Consider the following 19,195-nt stretch of genomic DNA (forward strand, 5'->3'; position numbering starts at 1 on the left):
GAAAAAACTCGTCCATCGTTGTTCGACAGTTTTCAGGAGAAAAATCCCAGAAGGCGACAGGTACCACAGGGAAATCTCTGTCCCAGGCAAGGACGAATGACGATTTTGGGTTCGTCCGTTCTCAGAGCGAAGGTGGCGTTTGGCAAAGACAGGGAGAGATTTTAGTAACAACATGTTTTGTTGCATTGGAATGCAGTTGCAGAGGCCGGACTTCTTATCCTTTGCAGATAGTATCCTACTTTAAGAAACTTGTTCAGTGGAGTATTAGCTCCATTGCCACCATCACTCGAAATGCAGCTTATCCTCGGAACAGATGGTGTAGTCGAGATATTCTACTTCGCTCCATGGTCGCTCGAAGCCTCGAATATGTCGTCCAGGGATCACCGTGCGAAGGGACAGTTGCCCAGAAGATGGCCCATGGTGCGTTCGGGCACCTGGGTCGCACTGCAAAGATCACGTTGAGAAAGGGCGACAATTCTATTGGGGTTTATGCCATGCCGACGTGGCCCCGACCTTGATCAAAACGGATCGACCCAGATTTCGGAAATACAAGAATTGTTTCGCTACGATGCCGACGACGCGAAATATTGCGGAAAATCCGACACCCGAGAGGTTGACGGAAATTCCAGAAAATTGAAGCATGAATCCGATGATTTTTCATTTTTGGCCATTTTTTCGACCCGAAGATGGTGGAAATTTTCAATTTTCTGGGATTTCGGCCAGCCTCTCACGCGGCCGATTTTCCGCTATATCTCGCGTTCCCGGCATATCAGTGGGAAAATTCTTACACTCCCCTTTCGATCAATTCATCGCCCACGCGAATCCGACGATTTTTCATTTTTGGTCATTTTTCGACCCAGGGGTCGTGGAAAGTTTCAATTTTCAGGGATTTTACCCAACCTCTCTTGCCGCCGATGTTCCACAATATCTAGCGTTCCCGGCGTCGTGGCGGGAAAATTCTTGCACTTCCGAAATCGGGGCCGTCTCCCCTTTCGATCAAGGCATCGCCCACCCGAATCCGACGATTTTTCATTTTTGGTCATTTTTTCGACCCGGGGGTCATGAAAATTTTCAATTTTCTTAGCTTTCGGCCAGCCTCTCCTGCGGTGGATTTTCCACAATATCTCGCGTTCCCGGTGTTGTAGCGGGAAAATTCTTGCACTTCCGAGATTGGGGCCGTCTCCTCTTTCGATCAAGGCATCACCCACGCGAATTCCACGATTCTTAATTTTTGCTCATTTTTCGATCCGGAGGTCGTGGAAATTTTCAATTTTCTGGGATTTTGGCCAGCCGATTTTCCGCAATATATCGCCTTCCCGGCATCGTAGTGAGAAAATTCATGCATTTCCGTAATCGGGGCGGCCTCCTCTTTCGATCAAGGCATCACCCACGCGAATGATTTCATTTCATTTTTGGTTATTTTTCGCCCCAGGGGTCGTGTAAATTTTCGATTTGCTATTCTATTATGAAATAGCGTTTCCCAATTATAACTGACTCCGGCAGCGTTTCTCCCAGAAAGTTTTATTTTATATTAGCCGTGGGTATTTTGACCTCCTTGTTTTCACTGTCAGTTCTTGTGAACCTCTGGGCTTTAATTATTTTTACATTAGACTCTGAGGGTTGAATGATTCTCTCTTCCACCCAATTAAGCAATACACCCTGAATGATGCTATAGCGGCACGTCGCACTAAAGGATATGAAGGGCTTAAGGTTGAACCCATGTGCTCCCTTTTGTCCCGGAGAATTCGTGTTCAACATTTCGAAGGCAATATATTGATGGTTACTTGTCAAGAAGTCTTCCAGAACTCCATTGTTCCACCAGTGACTCCGACCCAAAGGTTACGTCAGGAATTCTTCCCTTGTAGCCAGAGCGCCAGATCGTTGGGGTGGATTCGATGTTTAAAACTACCAGTAATGTTCTCGTCTTTTCGACAATTCATTTCCTTCTGGCCACGGTCCCTGCATAGGACGCAGCTTTCCTTTTCGTTGCAGGTGTTCGCTTTATGGCCTGCCTGACTACATTTACGACATCTTGCCGTCAGGTCCCCGACAGATTGCAGACGTGTGCCAATAATCCAAGTATCTGCAACATTTGTTTGACGCGTTCCGGATTCGTATCCTACACACTACCCAACCAATCCTGATTTTCCCGCTGTTTAGAAGCTTCCTCGCGTATTGCTCTGCAATTTCCACCACATCGAGTATTTGACCTCGGAAGTTCGCAAATGTGATACCAATCCCGGTATTGGTTACCTCCGGACATTCGCGTTTTATGGCCTCTTCTACCTCGTTCTTTTCTGTGGGGCAGTCAAAGTCTCGGATTTCCAGAGAACACATGGGTTCCAGGCTGAAAACCAAAGCTTTCTCTTCCAGAAGCCCCTTGACTGTTTCACAGAACGTAAATCTATTTGTTGTCCTCGGGCCTAGTTCAACTAGGACTCCACCACCCTTCGTTTTAAGAATGGAGGACACTTCTGCTCCGCTATCTTCGGGCTTCACCTTGTTACGGATTTTACTGAGGACTTTCGCAAAAGTCATGCCTTCCGTCGACTTAATAAGTAGAGCTGGCGGTCTGGTGCTCTTTCGTCTCCCAACCTTTTATTTTTGTGTCCGCCGTAATTTGAAGCAGAGGTTTTTCTGATGACTCGGCGTATTCTTCTCTCTTGTCCCTCTTCGCCTTCTTCTTTTGAGCCCTGGAGAGAGCCTGTGTGAAATCTCCTCTAAATGCCCCTCCCTCCTTTCGTTTTTTCGCCAGTTCGCCCTACAATGGGCCGTCTGTTATCCGTTTGGCGTTCGCAGTGTTTCTCATCGGGAGGCGCGGTTATATCTGCTTCCCGCGGATTTTCTCTTACTCTCCATAATAATAATAATCATTGGCGCAACAATCCAATTGGGTCAGGGCCTTAAAGTGTTCATTTAAGACCGTAACGGTACACTACAGTACACTGTAGGAGGCAATGTGGTCAACATTGCGCTCGCCCGAACTTATTACCCTGATTTGACTCAGGTACTCATTCACAGCTGAGCCAACTGGTATCCGACGTCAAATCTTCTTTTTCTTCAGCCTTTGTCCCGTTCACAAGCGGAGTCGGCTCGTCGTGATCGGTTTCGCCATTTGGTTCTATCGAATGCCTGATCTGGGTGCAATCTCGAGGCTTTCAAATACCCATCCAGCGTATCAAGCCGTTGCTTAGGTCTGCCTTTTGGTCGTTTACCATCGACTTCGATGTTCAGACCAATTTTGGCAAGTGAATTCTCGTTTGCACGAATTGCGTGACCATACCATCGAAGACGCCTCTCTCGCAACTTTTCCACGATCGGTGCAACCCCATAACGATCGCGGATATCCTCATTTCGGATGTGATCTAAAAGTGTGACGCCACTAGTCCAACGTAGCATCTTCGTCTCCATTACCGCAAGACGCCGTTCATTGTCTTTTATGGTCGGCCAACACTCAGAACCATAGAGAGCGACTGGACGGACGACATTGCGGTAAATTTTAGATTTGAGACGTTCGTTGATACGTCGATCACAAAGGACACCAGTTGTGGAACGCCACTTCATCCAGGTTGCGTTAATGCGTGAAGCAATTTCATAACGCAGCTCTCCATTGGCTGATAGCGTTGACCCGAGGTATTTAAATCGCTCAGTTCTGGGCAGATCACTGCCGCTGACAGTGATTGTGCCTGTTTCATGGGGATCGGTCGTCAAAAATTCAGTTTTGTTTAAATTCAATCTGAGACCGTGTCGCATGAGGCGATCATTCCATTTTTGAACAAGATGCTCGAGATCATTTTTGTTATCAGATGCTAGGAAAACATCATCTGCATAAAGCAGTGTGTAGGGCGCTGGACGTTGGATATCCCGTGTGACGGTGTCCACAACAAGGACAAAGAGGAGTGGTGAGAGGGCACTTCCTTGATGAACTCCAACAGAGGCACGAAGCGGTTTTGATACACCCGCCATACTTCGAACTTTACTTTTCGGATCGTGGTAGAGCAATTGAACCCAGCGCACGAGTTCTTCTGGCACGAAGTGTTGTCGTAAAGCATACCAGATGAGTTCGTGTGGTACACGGTCAAACGCTTTCTCTAGATCCAGAAAGGCAATGTGAAGAGGGCGATGCTTCTCTCGGTGTTTCTCCATGAGTAACCGCGCAGCGTGTATTGCGTCAGTAGTTCCGCAGTTCTTGACAAATCCGGCTTGATTCACGGTTATTTCAACGATTTCGCGAATACGGAAAATAACCGGATCGGACGGTAATTTGAACATTCTGCTGGACTACCTTTCTTTTTCCATATTGGAACAGTGGTACTTTCTTGCCAGTCAGATGGTGTTCTTCCTTCCTGAATAACCCGGTTAAAGAATTCACTGAGCCACAGTGTTGGATCCCAGCTCTTCGCTTTCCAGAGCTCAGATGCGATGTCGTCAGGTCCTGTTGCTTGCCCCGATTTCATTTGTTTTATTGCCTCCTCGACTTCAGTTGCGCTGACTGGTGGAACTGCTCCAAATGTCGGCAATGATTGTGGATGAGCAAATTCTTCAGTTGAAATCTGCTCGAAGTATTCTCGCCATCTATCCGTTGCGGCTCGACGGTTGGTAAGCAAAGTACCGTTCTTGTCATTAACACAACAGAAGTGTTCGATATCCTGTGTGCGTTCATCACGGCTTTTAGCAAGTCGATACAGATCTCTCTCGCCATCCCGAGTGTCCAGTTTATTGTAAAGATTTTTGAAATGGTTCGCTCGGGTGACAGCGACCACTTTCTTTGCTTCATGGTTGGCATTCTTATAAATTTGCCAATTAGCAGGTTTTATCGTCGAGAAATTTGTGGTAGAGGCGTTTCATTTCACGGACCTTCATTTCAACATCATCATTCCAAAGCCAAGTATCTCGGTTGATGTACCGCTTACCCGGCTTGGTGACCCCGAGGGTTGCAGAGGCCGCTTTGTGGATCGTGTCTTTCATTTGGTTCCATGATTCTTCCACATTCGTAATGGTTGGCAACCGCACGAGTGAGACCGTTTCTTCTTTCTTCTCACCAAATCACCACCATTTAATGCGCGGGGGGCCAGTGCGTTCCTCACGCTGTTTTATCGGTGGTTTAATTCGCAGGAGGGCAATCAACGGCCGATGTTCTCATAGGGAACGTATCTTTGCAATCAGTGACAGTGGTAAAATGTTAGCGTCTAATGAGAATATAGTCGATTTGCGTTTTATTGTTCCCACTATAAAATGTGGGAAGATGAGACAATCGTTTGATGAACCATGTATTCATAAGTACAAGGTCATGGGTGTCCGCAAAATCGATGACACGCTCGCCAACTTCATTGCGCGCTCCGAACCCCTTTCCCCCATGGCACCTGTTACCGTCTGCCTTTTCACCCATATGACCATTAAGGTCGCCGGCAATGATTATGTAATCGTCAGCAGGCACGTGACAAGTCTTTTCATCGAGAAGTTGCCAGAAGGCATCTTTCTCGGCATCAAGTCGACCTGTCTGTGGTACATACGCGGTGAAGAAGTAAATAGTGCGATCAGCTGATATAATGGTGAGCTTCATCAGCCAATCATCAAATCGTTCGACTTCTTTAATAGCATCACGGAAACCCTCTGAGATGGCAATGCCAACACCATATTGAGTGTGTGGATTATCAAAATAGAGAAGTTTGTAGCCATTTTTACCGCGTTCGCGTTCAATGTCGCAGCTTTTGGCACCAGACCATCGAGTTTTTTTGCAGAGCCCAGATGTCAATGCACCTTTTCCGAAGGGGTCTTGCGAGTTCCTCCGTCTTTCCAGTTAGGGTACCAACATTTAGTGTGCAGACACGTATTTGTTTTGTTCGTTGTGTGCGGACTAACTTGCTTACGTCCTGACGCCGTCCAAGCGTCAAGAACCCTTGCCCATTTCTCGACAGGACCGCGGCCCGTCCTGCCGCGTCGACTGAGGTGGACGCCCTAGCATTTCTCCGAGGCTTGTGACTCAATCCGATGATCATGTTTGTAACGACATTCTGTGCATTTTCTTGGTCGACCTGTCGCAGGACCTGTCACCAAGAGAGATCAGATAGGATTTAGCATAGTAGAATAACTCCGACTATACTCTATTTATCTCTTTCCGTCGATTTAAGGGGTTATATATAGTTAGAATTTTCATAAAAACGATTTTTTTTTTATTTTATTTTCTTAATGTACATATATTTAAGAATACACACAGAAAATTTCATATCGTTCCGGTGAATATTTTCGAAGTTACATGCAAATTTTAAAAGGCGTTTCAGAGCGGTTGGAAGCATAAGGCCGGAGCGGCAGCGCTTACCTGGAACGCTGTGTCCCTTTTGTGCACCTACCTATTCTAAATGTTCCCTTCTAATGTATTTAGATGGGTAAAACATCAGTGTGTTATTGTCGTTTTTATACCTGAAAGGTAAATTTTAATTTTGCTCTCCCCAAACTGGAAAATATTTAAGAGTGGTAGTCACTATAAGCAGCTAATCCAAACAGTAAACTTGTGAGTTCGTTAAAATTCTACTTGTAATTTGAAAATGAAGGCTTCTAGAGAAATGAGAAAATCTCGAATACGTGAGTCGAGACCAAAAAAGCGAAAAAATGTTTTTAATCCAAAAACAGCCGAAACGGATGAAAGTAGTTTCAGTGCCTCGGCAAAAAAATTTAAAAAGAACAAGAGGAAATCTCAGTTCCGCGTGATCCGTCTGTTGAGTATCGCATTTTAAATTGTATAACAGTGTTTGCAGCAATTTCTGAATATGTGAAATGTAAGACCTGTACCGAAATGTGAAGTTTCAAACTGCTTCTGGACGAGGACTTGGTTTTAAAATTGTTTTGCTGTGTGATAAGTGTGCAGATCGTAACATAAATTCTAGTCCTTTTGTCGCGCACTCTTATGAAATAAATCAACGATTTTTATTTGTCATGAGAGTCCTCGGATTAGGGTTAAAAGGTGTAGCAAAATTTTGTGGGCTAAGGAATGGCATCACTATTATATTATATGAAGGCAATAGGAATCACACTTGGACCCAATGCGCATTCATATGCTGAAAAAGAATATGAGCAGCGCGTGACCATTTCCGATATCAGAGCGCGTGAGAGCACCCGAGATGGAAGAATGGCTCGCAGACAACATCAGCTCGAGTTATTAGAAGCTGCCGAAGTGACGGAGGGTTTATTATATGGTCCTGGAATAGACGACTCCATGTAAGTTGAAAAAAAAAATTTTTCATCTTATGTAAAGTGCTTTTCAAACTTTAAACGCGTTTTTCTCAAAATGGTGTTTTCAAAGTCGGTGACCAACATTACTCAAAAATGGCTACACCGATTGATCTCAAATTTTGACACAAGCTTCTTAAATATATTTTTTAGTAATTGATCGAAGATTTTATCTTGCCGATTAATACTTTTTTTTTTATAAACAATTTAAGGCCGAAATTTTGGCCGAAAATCAATTTTTTTTTCTAGAAACCACCATTTTGTCAAAAAAATTTATTTTGCTTATTCCTTCGATTAATTACTAGATTTAACATTACTTTAACGAAATCTGTTTGGTTTTTTAATTTCAAAGGTTCCAGTTCAGTGATATAGTGGTCACCGCAAAACGTCTTTTTTGAGAGGAGCTTCCGGAGATCAGCTATAGCTCCTGTCCAAATAAATATTTTTACTAGTTTTAAGTCTGAAAATATTGCTAAAAGATACCATAATATATGTTCAAATATTTAGATCAATAACTTTAAAATGTTTCTCAAAAAAAATTCTGGAAAATTGGCTTTTTTCGGCCTTCTAACTGTATATAACCCCTTAATAAGTAGAGCTGGCGGTCTGGTACTCTTTCGTCTCCCCAACTTTTATTTTCGTGTCCGCCGTAATTTTAAGCAGAGGTTTTTCTGATGACTCGGCGTATTCTCCTCTCATGTCCCTCTTCGCCTTCTTCTTTTAAGCCCTGGAGAGAGCCTGAGTGAAATCTCCTCTAAATGCCCCTCCCTCCCTTCTTTTTTTCGCCCGTTCGCCCTACAATGGACCGTATGTTATCCGTTTGGCACTCGCAGTATTTCTCATCGGGAGGCGCGGTGGTTTCCTGCTTGCCGCGCATTTTCTCTTACTCTCCATGTCCGCCTATAATATGAAATTCTGTCCAGGAGCTATTCCAACTCCATCAGTCTGTTTTTCACCCTTTTGCTGACTTTTTACTGGAGGACCGTCGCAGCTGGCATGCGCTTCACAACCGTCGCACATTTCTTAAGGAGCCTTTCCTCTTCAGCTTTCGCCGGAGTAGTTGACAGCGCTCCCACTTGCCTTATATTCGAAACCATTTGGTTAGTTTTGGTAGTTCTCACTGTGCCTCTTTCCACAACTATTGCACTGCGTGGTACTGTCTAGGTTCCCTTCTCCGTTGCAGATGCCGCATCCCTTTGCGAGTTTTCTTCTCTGTTTGCGCATCCCGATGTCTCGTCGGGTATTTCAGCCCTTGCTGCGTCTTTCGCTGGGAGTTGGGACCAGCGACGCAATTTCATGATGCATATAAACGCAGCCAGCTAATTCTCCTCGTTCGTTTTGTTTGCGTTCGCCATTTAAGTTTTTTTACCACTTTTTAAACTGCGCTAAGCACACAGTGAGACAAATAAAAAATAGGAGGCACACCTCCAATTGAGAAACAAGTTCCTAAATGCGCTCAGAAAGCACTCAAAAAAATCAGCCAAATTCGTCAAACGATAATTTAATGAAAAAAACAAAAGAACCAAGAATCCTACAAGAAAAAAAGCTTTAGGAACTTACAGGTATTTCGCAATCATACATACAAATTCAGCCAAATCAATCGTTCAAAGGATCATACCGAGGTGATGACTTAAACACAAGATTGAAACACAAGTGAAGACCTCACGGGTATTTTGAACATCCGAACCCTGCTACGGTCTGATCGAGAGGATTGCAACCTTCCAGAAGAGGAGACAACTTCCTAAACCTTCTACCCAGAGCTAGTCCTGTATTAAACCCATTTTTGTTTTTTGTTTTTTTTTCTAAAATCAATTCCAAAATGTGCATAGTCCGAAAGAAAAATTTTGAGTGTTTGTTTTTTTAGGATTTCGAAATGAAATTGAAAATTTTCCATTTTATTTCACTAAAAATAAACAAATATCACAATAACAATTTCAGTCCTAAAAGCTTACCATCATACTTATATGGACTTAATACGGTCTAACTCTAAAATCCACGATTGAAGAGTAAGTTTAGTGCTAGATATTGGTTGTCAATGCAAAGCTAAATAGCGCCTTTATCTTTTTCAATGGTTTGGCTTTCAATTCATTTCAATTTAATTATGTAACAATTGTTGTTTTTCATCTTTTAAATTTATTTTTAAATATTTTTTCCATGTGGTTTTGTTAATTTTTCTGATTTCGCTTTCAAGGGACAGCGATGTATGTGTGTGTGTGTGTATGAAAGGAGATTAGTGTACTTAATCCACACTTAACCGTACCTTTAAGTGTTTATTCTGCTTGTTAGGTTTATCTTTCGTCTTTATCTCTGCTTTATATACTATAGTTTGATAAATTAACGATAAAAAAAAGAAGAGAAACGAAATGAAGACAGTACGACTACATATATATGTCTCTTCGAGTTTATGTATTTGCATAATTCCATTTAGATTACTTGCTTAAGAACTATTGTTGGAACTCGGTATCTACTAACAATTTTCTTTTTTGTTTATTTATGTAATGGAAAATTAATGAAAAATTACTCGCACAGTTTGCCAATGATTCAGATACGGCTGCGTTCTTGTATCTTGCGAATGATTGAGGACGAGTAGTGTAATGAAACTGTTGGCGGTGCTTAATACGTCAGAGTATTAGTTGTTATGTGTAGATATTAAATATTACCATGCTATATAGTTATATAGGATTATGAAATATGATCTATTCATATCTTTTTTTCTATAGAGAATTCGTTCAGCGTTTAATCATTTGAACTGTCAGCTGTTTTTACACTATGCGTACTTCATGTATTTCATTTTTACATCTTGTAAAATGGTTCTTGATAAAAATAATTCTGCGTAAAGCTACTACAGTAATAAATAAAATATTTTACATAATTGGTCGCGCGTGGCGAATAACAATATTTCCTATTCCTCCCGAAATCGCAACGGCTTTGCAGAATCAAGTAGGATCCCGACGGGGTCAACCCGTGACTCCGAGTCGAACTGCGCCCATTCAACTTCAGTCGGGCCTTCTTCACAGTCTGCAAACGCTGCCCCCTCCCTCCTCGGTTTTTACAGTATGTAATAATGCGCTTTCTATTTACAGTAAATCATTACATATGTTTATGCTTCTCCGTTTAAGAAAATTATCTTGTAAAAAAATATATTACTCGTTAAATTTCATTTTAGTTACATTTGCAAATTATCACATTTTTTTTTATTTTGGGTATCCTGCGGGGGATATTTCACTTTTGTTCCTCGTAAACTTGAATATGTTATGTGAATCACTCGCACGGAGCGAAGCCCTGTTGTCTTCTGTGTGTTGTATTATGAGTTATGGTCGCTTCCAAGCCCACTTGTGAATTATTCCGCACATTCTCATGCAAACAAACATCCATCCGTTAACACTGGACGAATTGATGGTGTGTTTTGTAGTAATATACGACATGCTTTTGTGAAATAAAAGGAAATCCTCGAAAATAGGATATCAACTACGCAATACACAAGGAGTAGTTATTAGTCATCTGGCTACACTTTAGTTAGTCATATCAATGTTCGCTTAATATTCTACTTGATTAAGCATCCGATCCTAATAAGAGTGGTTGTTGTATATCCGAAAATTCGATCTAGCGACAATTGCATGTCACAATTTAAATAGTTTCCTAATTATGAGATAGGTCCGTTGCTTGTGTTGGGATTCGGCGGAGGTTTTGCTGAAGCCGTTTGCATTGTTGCTGATAATTGCGATAATGTTTCCTGTGATACGTTAGCTTTAAGTATTGTGTTTTCCAATTCCAATTGATTAATACGATCCATCAGTTCGGCGATTTTCTCCTTAAGGACTTCCACTTCTTCCCGGACAGCAATCATCAAATGAGATTTCACAAGATCCTGAAAAATTAAGAACAATATCCTGGCATCAGTCTTTACGTTCACCGAAAAGATTATCTATTTTGTTTAGTGTAACAACAAAAAGTTAAAGATGATCCCCTGATTCAGAGACACTCCCCCTCCAGACGTGCAAATTTAGTTTCATCCTTTCAAATTCATATTATGAAAACGCCCCCTTCGACTCACTGGAAACTATCGCTAGCTTTCAGAGGTCTTTTCCTCAAGTACTAAAAAATAATAAAAATTCTTGCACCAACAAGGGCAACATTGACTCTATTTATCACGTAAACACCCCGATCTTTGTACCTAAGAACATTACCCAAAAACCTACCAAACTTTTGACGAGTACACCAATTCTCTCCATTACCAAACAATTTTACGATATGATAACAAAACTAGCGCACGAGCTAGACAGACAGACAGATTGTCGTCTTGAAAATCGGAATGACCTCTTCAATTGCAAGATGAATCTAAATTCAAAGTAATGCCATGAAGTCTACCAAGTAAACACGCACAAAAATAAAGTAATAAAACTCAACAAGATTACAAAATTCCACTTGATGCATTGAAATAGGCTAATTATGGAAAAAACCAATACAAATTTCAAGCTAATCGGATTTGATAAGATCGTGATATGTAATCTGGAAGAGATTAGACCCGGCAAAGTTGAGATTTTATCAGAGAATGTTATTATCAAACCCGAAAGAGTCGGTGTGGTTGCCTGAGATCTTTCGAGAAAAAATGGGAGCAATTGGGGGAAGAAGACAATGTTAAGTTTACATATATAGCTCTAAATAAGTCGGAAAACCGGAAACTGGACGGTTCAGGTATGAAACATTTGGTGTATTTGACATTCAAAGTCTCTAAAACTAAGACCGGCTTCGAAAAGTATTAACCGAGACCTTTCATTGGATACCCCACATGACTATATTTGATGAAGAAAAAAAATTGACATCCCCCTTTTGCATGTACGGGACCCCCCTCCCACTTAAATGCGACGTAGATATCACACACACAGTTCCCACCTTTCCACCAAATTTGGTGTCAATTGCTGCAATTGTCTCCGAGAAAAATGTGTATGACAGACGGACAGACAATACAATTGATTGGAACTCGGACTAGAGCTGATAACCTACTAGTGGATCACATTCGAGACGAAAAAGAAATAATAGAACCCCGCAAACGGCATAGGGACACTAATAGAGAATCCCAAGAGAGAACTCCAAAGCGCAAGAAGGGTAAAACACAACAGATGCAATCGGCAAACATATCCGGTGAAAGTCCACCGAACCATCAGGAGATATGCGTCAGTGACTCTAATTGGACTAAAGTAGAGAGAAAAGGTAGGCCGCAAAAGAGGTCGCGGCCAGATGCGCTGATTATAAAATCCACAATCGAGCTGATATATACGGAAATTTTGCGGAAAGTGAAGACAGACAGTTGCAGTCAGTTGGCCTGAGCCTGGGTGAATACGTGAACCAGTAAGACGCACGCAGAAAGGCGATTTGCTCCTTAAGTTTAGGCTTGGGGAGAATAAATCCCACGATTTATATAAGAAGACCGAGTCGTCACTGGTCAAAACAGCGGAAGTAAAGGCGAGCCAGGACTCAATGCTTATTGAATGCAAGGACCTAGATGAGATCACCATAAAAGCGAAAATCTGCGAGGCCTTAAAGACTCAACTGGGGCTAGATTCGATCCTTGAGTCTGTAATGTGATAAGGCTCCGTAATGCATACGGTGGTACTCAGATGGCCACAATAGCCTTACCATTCGAAGCAGCGGAAAAGGCTATTGCTTTTGGCAAAATCCGTGTCGGCTGGTTCAGATGTCGACTGGGAAAATAGATATCGTCAAAGAGGTGTTTCAAATGCCTGAAATTTTGACAAATATCTAGAAACTGTTCAAGCAAGTATGATAGATCTAAGTTGTGCGCAAGATGCGAAGAAGAAGAGCATATTGCCAAAAAATAGAATTTGGAATCCCAAATGCCTGCTATGCAGAGAAACACAGGAGGGTAGCATCGACCATATCACAGACACTTACAGATGTCAGATTTCAGCTTTTCGTAAATGAAGTTCCTACAGCTGAATTTAAACCATTGCTAGGCAACTCAGAAATTGCTCTCTCAAAGCGTGCTTGAAAATGAAATTGACGTTGCCATTACATGCTAATATTAGAAAGATTTCCACAGTGGTGTCTTTGTATCAGACAGAAGCAGCAAGAGCAATAGCTCAGAAGACGCTACACTGCGCCAAGCCTCATGTTAGATGAATTCGTACTGATGAGGGAAAAATTACCTTCCGAAGCAAGCCGCCACAACCCAATAATAATAGCAGGCGATTTTAACATTTGGGCCGAAGATTGGGGTAGATGCGAAACAAATGCTAGGGATCGCATATTGCTTGAAGTATTTTCACGTCTGAATGTCGTTCTAGCAAATATTGGTGGCGCCAATTGACGGGATATGGCATCGGTGATAGATCTTACGTTTGTTAGCGATACATTATCTAAGGATCTCCAACGGCAGGTGGGCGAGGAATACACGCACAGTGACCATCAAACTATCATCCTCCAAACGGAGCGTAGGACAGGAGCAAAACGAATCAAGAAAACTTCAGTAGCGGGTTAGACATCAAAAATACTTGAGAAGCAAATGTCCGCGGAAATACTTCTGCAAAAAGCAATACTGGTGGGAAACGTAGAAGAAAAGGTGACGCAGGTTCTTGAAAAGATGCAAAAAAACGTGTGACGCTTCCATGCCCCGCCGCACTGTACTCAAGAAACGAATGCCCAACTTCTGATGGAATGCCGAAATCGAAGAACCTCATAAACTTTGCCTTAAAGCCAGGAGACGCAGTCAACGTAGCATTAACCGGCCTGAGTCTGAAGAGCTATCTCTAGAAGTAAAACTGAACACTTCCATGGGGAGGTGCATACAAGGAAGTCACGGCATTAACCAAGGGTAAGTGCTCACCAACGATCACCTATCCTGATTTCCTGCGAGATATCATTAGTACTCTCTTCCCACAAGTTTCAAGTGAATCAAACCTACCCACTGTCCAGATAAAGCCCGATGAAATACCCAAAGTAACCGTTGAAGAAGTCCGCGAAGAAGTTTGCAGGAATAAACCCCGAGGTTTAGACGGTATTCCGAATAAAGCACTGACAGTGGCTGTCAAAACACTTCTTAGGTGGTTCGCTGAAACATTTACGACGTGCCTTAAAGATGAAATCATCCCAGAAGACTGAAGGAAACAGAAGCTTGTGCTAACCCCGAAGCCAAATACACCTTTGGCAGATCCTTCGTCTTATGGGCCTATATGCCTGCTAAATGGCATCGTCAAACTTTTCGAAAGGATCATCTTCAACAGGCTTATAACACTCACAGAAAAGGAGGGTAATCTCTGAGACAGGCAGTTCGGATTCCGAAACGCAAGATTTACTGTCAGTGCGATCAGCACAGTGGCGGAAATTGCGGAAAAAGCAATGAAGGCCAATAAATCTTGCGCGATAGTTACTTCCGGCGTAAAGAATGCCTTCAATATGGCAAAATGGAGCAAAATAATTGCAGCTTTAACCTAAATACCGGGTGCACATAGTCACGGAATTTTTCCGGGAGAGGATATTGTATTACGATTCGAACGGTGGATCTACGTATAGAACAACCTGTGGAGTTCCACAAGGATCAATCCTCGGTCCCCTCCTGTGGATCATAATATAAGACGGAATTTTAAAGTTACAACTGCCCAGAGGTGTGACAATCATTGGTTTCGAAGGCGACATCGGAGTGACTGTCGTGGCACAAGAGATTGAAGTACTCACAAACGAGGCAATTTTTGAAATCAGATCTTGGCTAGAGGAAGCTGATCTTATGCTCGCAGAACATAAAACCGAAGGAAGCAAACGTCAATAAAGGTCAGGAGGATCATGGTTGGCCAAAGACTGAAATTCAAGTCCCATTTTCAAAAATTTCGAAACCAAAGCTATCAGAGTGGCTACATTGTTCGCAAGAATGTTGCCAGATATGTATATGGTGGTTTTATCTTGCTTTATGCAGCCCCAGTCTGGGCAACGTCTTTGAAGACGGAAGCAAATAGAAGAAAAATCGCAACCCCCTAACGTACAACATCAGATGAAGCAGCTTCTGGGATAGCAGACATGGTCCCCATTCACATCTTGGTGAACGAGGGTCAACGCCCCTATGACCCATCATATGCAATCGGCGAAACCTATCGTCGGCAATTAGCACGAAGTGAATCTTCGAATGGCAAGGAAGACAGAATGATTCACCTAAAGGACGCTGAACACACAGGATTATTCCAGAAGGCTCACAAAACGGTATGTCAGGAGCCAGCGGAAGATTAATCAGAATGCCCCTGGTCGTTCGAAAAGGGTAAAGATTGTGAGATATGGTGCCCCTAATTTTGAAGAAACTCGCCTAAAATGGACGGTAGAGAAAAGGCCATGCCATGAAAGTGAATCTGAGGGGGAGTACATACTGAGCAAACATGAGAGTGATTCTGAAATTGAAGGAAAAGACAATGAAAATGAGATATTACAAGAAGAAAACATTTATGGTGGTGCATGGTGCATCCAGCCGTCAAGGAAAATTCTAGAACACAACATTATTTTGAAATGCCCCGGCACTCAAGAATACGGTAGAAACAGCTTCCGAGCCTACAGATTCTTCGAACATCTTGTTTAGTAATGGCCAATATTCTGGTGTTGTTTTCTCCTTCATCCCCATTTCTATAGTTTCAATGACCTTCTTCAATCATTTTAAAATATTACGCGGCTTTAATCAATCCTCAATTGAGGACAGCCAACCTACGCACTAAATTTCAAACATACCATATAGCCCCCAAACTATTGTAGAGATATATCTCAGACAAGTAGATATCTAGATCACACACCCCAAATCTAGATAAATAAAGAAGAAAACAATGTCAACGGATCAAAACAACTTTAGCTTACCAAGAGAATGACAGAAAATGTTCAACGCTTGATGCCAGTCGACATTTTATCAGAATAATACTGGTGAGGCGAAAAAACTGCATTTTATTGGCCCAAAGTGTTCACAAACATTTTAAATTTGGAGCTGATGATGCAGTTTCCAATATGATCGCCTTTGACGCTAATTGTGGCCTTGAGGCGGTCAACGAATGCATCACCCGCTGCTCACAAGTGGCTTTAGAATTTTTGGCTCATTTCCGACGAATAGCTTGTGATCCTTTGGTTATATTTCAGTTGTCTGATGAGAGGGAGAAGAGTTGATTCTGCCTGAGTAAGGCGCTCTCGAAAGACCGAAATAGAGACTTTAACAAAATTAGATATATCATCATCATCAACGGCGCAAGAACCGGTATCTAGGCCTGCCCTAGTAAGGAAGTTCGGAAATCTTGGTTTTGCGCCGAGGTTCACCAATATTCACCCTGGGCTCGAATGTACTCTTTAATAGTCTGCTTATATATGAATATGAGGTACGTCCAGCAAGTAAGTGTACTGGGGCTCTTATGGTCATAAGCCATCGTTTTTTGATATATTGGCAGCCTGGCTCCTCCTTCAATTCAAGTTTAGTACGTTGAAAACTGGGTTATTACATTCATAAATGATCCTTTTCCTTTGTTTTGTCTTGACATTTTAGTCTTATTGCGACTTAATTTCTGTCCGTTAGTGCCGTGGGTCCTACCATGAGCAGTTTTTGTTGTCCACAAACAAAAAGGTAAGTCAGCCATTTCTGTTCCTGTGCATGCCTCCAAGATGTCAAAGTCCACAGCTTTAGTTCCTGTTGAAAAGGTCCCCCTAAAACGACTGGGACGCGCAAATAGTCACCTACGACGAAGGCATCCTTAAAAAGTCCTTCCCAGTGTTAGTTGACAAGGTTTTTCGCCCAGACGAATCTAGGAAAAGACTGGATGGTCTCAGTTTTTTCGAAGCGATCAAAAACTTCAAATTAAACAATATCAATGACGCAAAGAAAATCGATTTGTCGCGTTTTTGTGGGGTCACAATTAACACTGCAAAAAATGCGAACGATTTTGCCAAAAATGAAAAATTGAAGGAGAAGAGAGCCTTTATCCCTCAAAACTATGTGTTTCGATTCCTCGAAGGAAACACCTTCCCAATAAAAGTTGTAAAAGTGCAACGATTAAAAAGAAGAAATCCGAAGAATCCCGAGGAGTTTCTTTCATCTTGTCCTTCTTTTTCTTTAGCTTTTGTCTCGTTCACAAGCGGGGTCGGCTTGTCTTAATCGGTTTCGCCATTTTGTTCTATCAAATGCCTGATCTGGATGCAATCGCCAGGCTTTTAAATCCCCATCCAGCGTATCAAGCTACCGTAAATCCCCATCCAGCGTATCAAGCTACCGTTGTTTCGGCCGCCTACCATCGAGTTGGATGTTCAGACCAATCTTGGGCAGTGAATTCTCGTCAGCGCAAATTCCGCGACCTTACCATCGAAGACGCCTCTCTCGCAATTGTTACACGATAGATCCAGCTGGTCTGTAAAGGCGGCCGGTGAACAAAAATGATTCGGCCATCAGGCGAACTCCTTCGATTGTGGATTGAGACATCGGGCTGACGGTCGCCGGACAGGCCGTTCAGGCGTAATTGACAGGGCTGTCAGAACGTATATGTCGGGATTAATAATGCTCTCTATGATTGGTCATTATTCAGCTGACTATGCTTAACGCAGATCAAGGCACTTAGGTCCAACCAGGTGAACTCTAAACTGATATGGGAATGCCTTGAGAGACTGAATACAATCGGCTCATCCAACAAGGTCTGGATACTTTGGGTCCCAGGCCATGCTGGGTTGGAAGGCAATGAGGCAGCGGATGAACTAGCCAAGAACGGAGCAGGGGTGCCTTTACACGGGCCAGAACCCTTCTGTGGAATCGGAAACGGTTTCATGGCTATGAATCTAAGAAACGAAGAGAAACGGTTGAGGGAACTATATTGGGCGGGCCTACCGGGGATGGAGCAGTCCAGGGTGCTTATTGGGGGATATGAACCCATGCGTACAAAGGATTGCTTAAACCTCACCAAAAAGAACCTCCGAATCATAGTGGGAATTCTCACTGGTCATTGTCGGCTGAACTATCACCTAGGGAAGCTAGAGATATCAACGGACACTGCCTGCAGGTTCTGTGAGGAGGAGGACGAAACCTCTATGCACGTCCTGGGGCAGTGTCAGGCACTTGTGCAAAGTAGGTCGGGGCATCTGGGAGAACACTTAATACCAGATGCAAAGCTGAAAGATCTGGAAGTAGGGAACATACTATAGTTCCTAACGGTTACAGGCCTGCTTGAGATACTATGATCAACAGGTACACTATAACCAGTAAAAGGGGCACAATAGTTCTTCAAGGAGGCGGTGCGACTTTCCCTTAACAGAATAATAATAATGCTTAATGCATCGTACAAAAAGACCCCCAGCGAATCCAATTTAGCCAGTGAAAACTCATCATATGGGATTTCTTAGAATCTCGAATCACTCTGAAGTGCTAACCATTAAAAGTAGATTTAAGGCTTCAGCCACTGAGTAGGAAAGGGTAAATTTTGGTATTTTTATAGTCATGGCTATACGATCAATTTTACTCATAGCTTGCGGTTCTAGCTGGAGTATTCGTCATTTCAGTACCCGTACCGTGTGTGTCACCACTCCAATCCTTTAATTATAAATTTTTGGCTAGTTTGAATCATACCATGATTACCATAAAAGCGGCTAGATGTCTGCTGGAAGCGTGCATGTCCGAGGGGATATTTCCTGCATCATGGAAACGACAGAAGTTGGTGCTACTGCCTAAGGCTGGCAAACCACCAGGTGAGCCAACCTCTTACAGACCTATTTGTCTTTTGGACACTGTGTGTTTAAAAGCGAGTAATCTATTATATAATAGATTACTCCCGGTTGTTGAGAGCCAGGGAGGTCTCTCAGATCGGCAGTATGGGTTCCGTAAAGCCAGATCAACCACTGATGCCATCAAAATGGTTACTGGCTTGGCCGAAAATGCTTTCCACGGAAGGGGCAGTACTAGCAAATACTGCATAGTGGTGACCCTGGATGTGAGAAATGCATTCAATTCGGCCAATTGGAA

The 19,195-nt window shown here is 42.6% G+C and overlaps 1 protein-coding gene across 2 annotated transcripts in view; it reads right to left on the reverse strand.

Moving 5' to 3' along the window:
- Positions 1-9,075: 9,075 nt before the first annotated feature.
- LOC119661690 (protein bunched, class 2/F/G isoform) overlaps positions 9,076-19,195 on the reverse strand; it is a 121,505-nt gene continuing 111,385 nt past the window's right edge. For both annotated transcript variants that reach the window (XM_038071136.1, XM_038071135.1), the window contains exon 4: positions 9,076-11,095. In XM_038071136.1, coding sequence (XP_037927064.1) covers positions 10,871-11,095 — 225 coding nt within the window. In that variant the 3' untranslated portion in view covers positions 9,076-10,870. The remainder of the gene's footprint in view (positions 11,096-19,195) is intronic.

This window comes from Hermetia illucens, chromosome 1, assembly GCF_905115235.1.
Source record: "Hermetia illucens chromosome 1, iHerIll2.2.curated.20191125, whole genome shotgun sequence".
Lineage (NCBI taxonomy): Eukaryota > Metazoa > Arthropoda > Insecta > Diptera > Stratiomyidae > Hermetia > Hermetia illucens.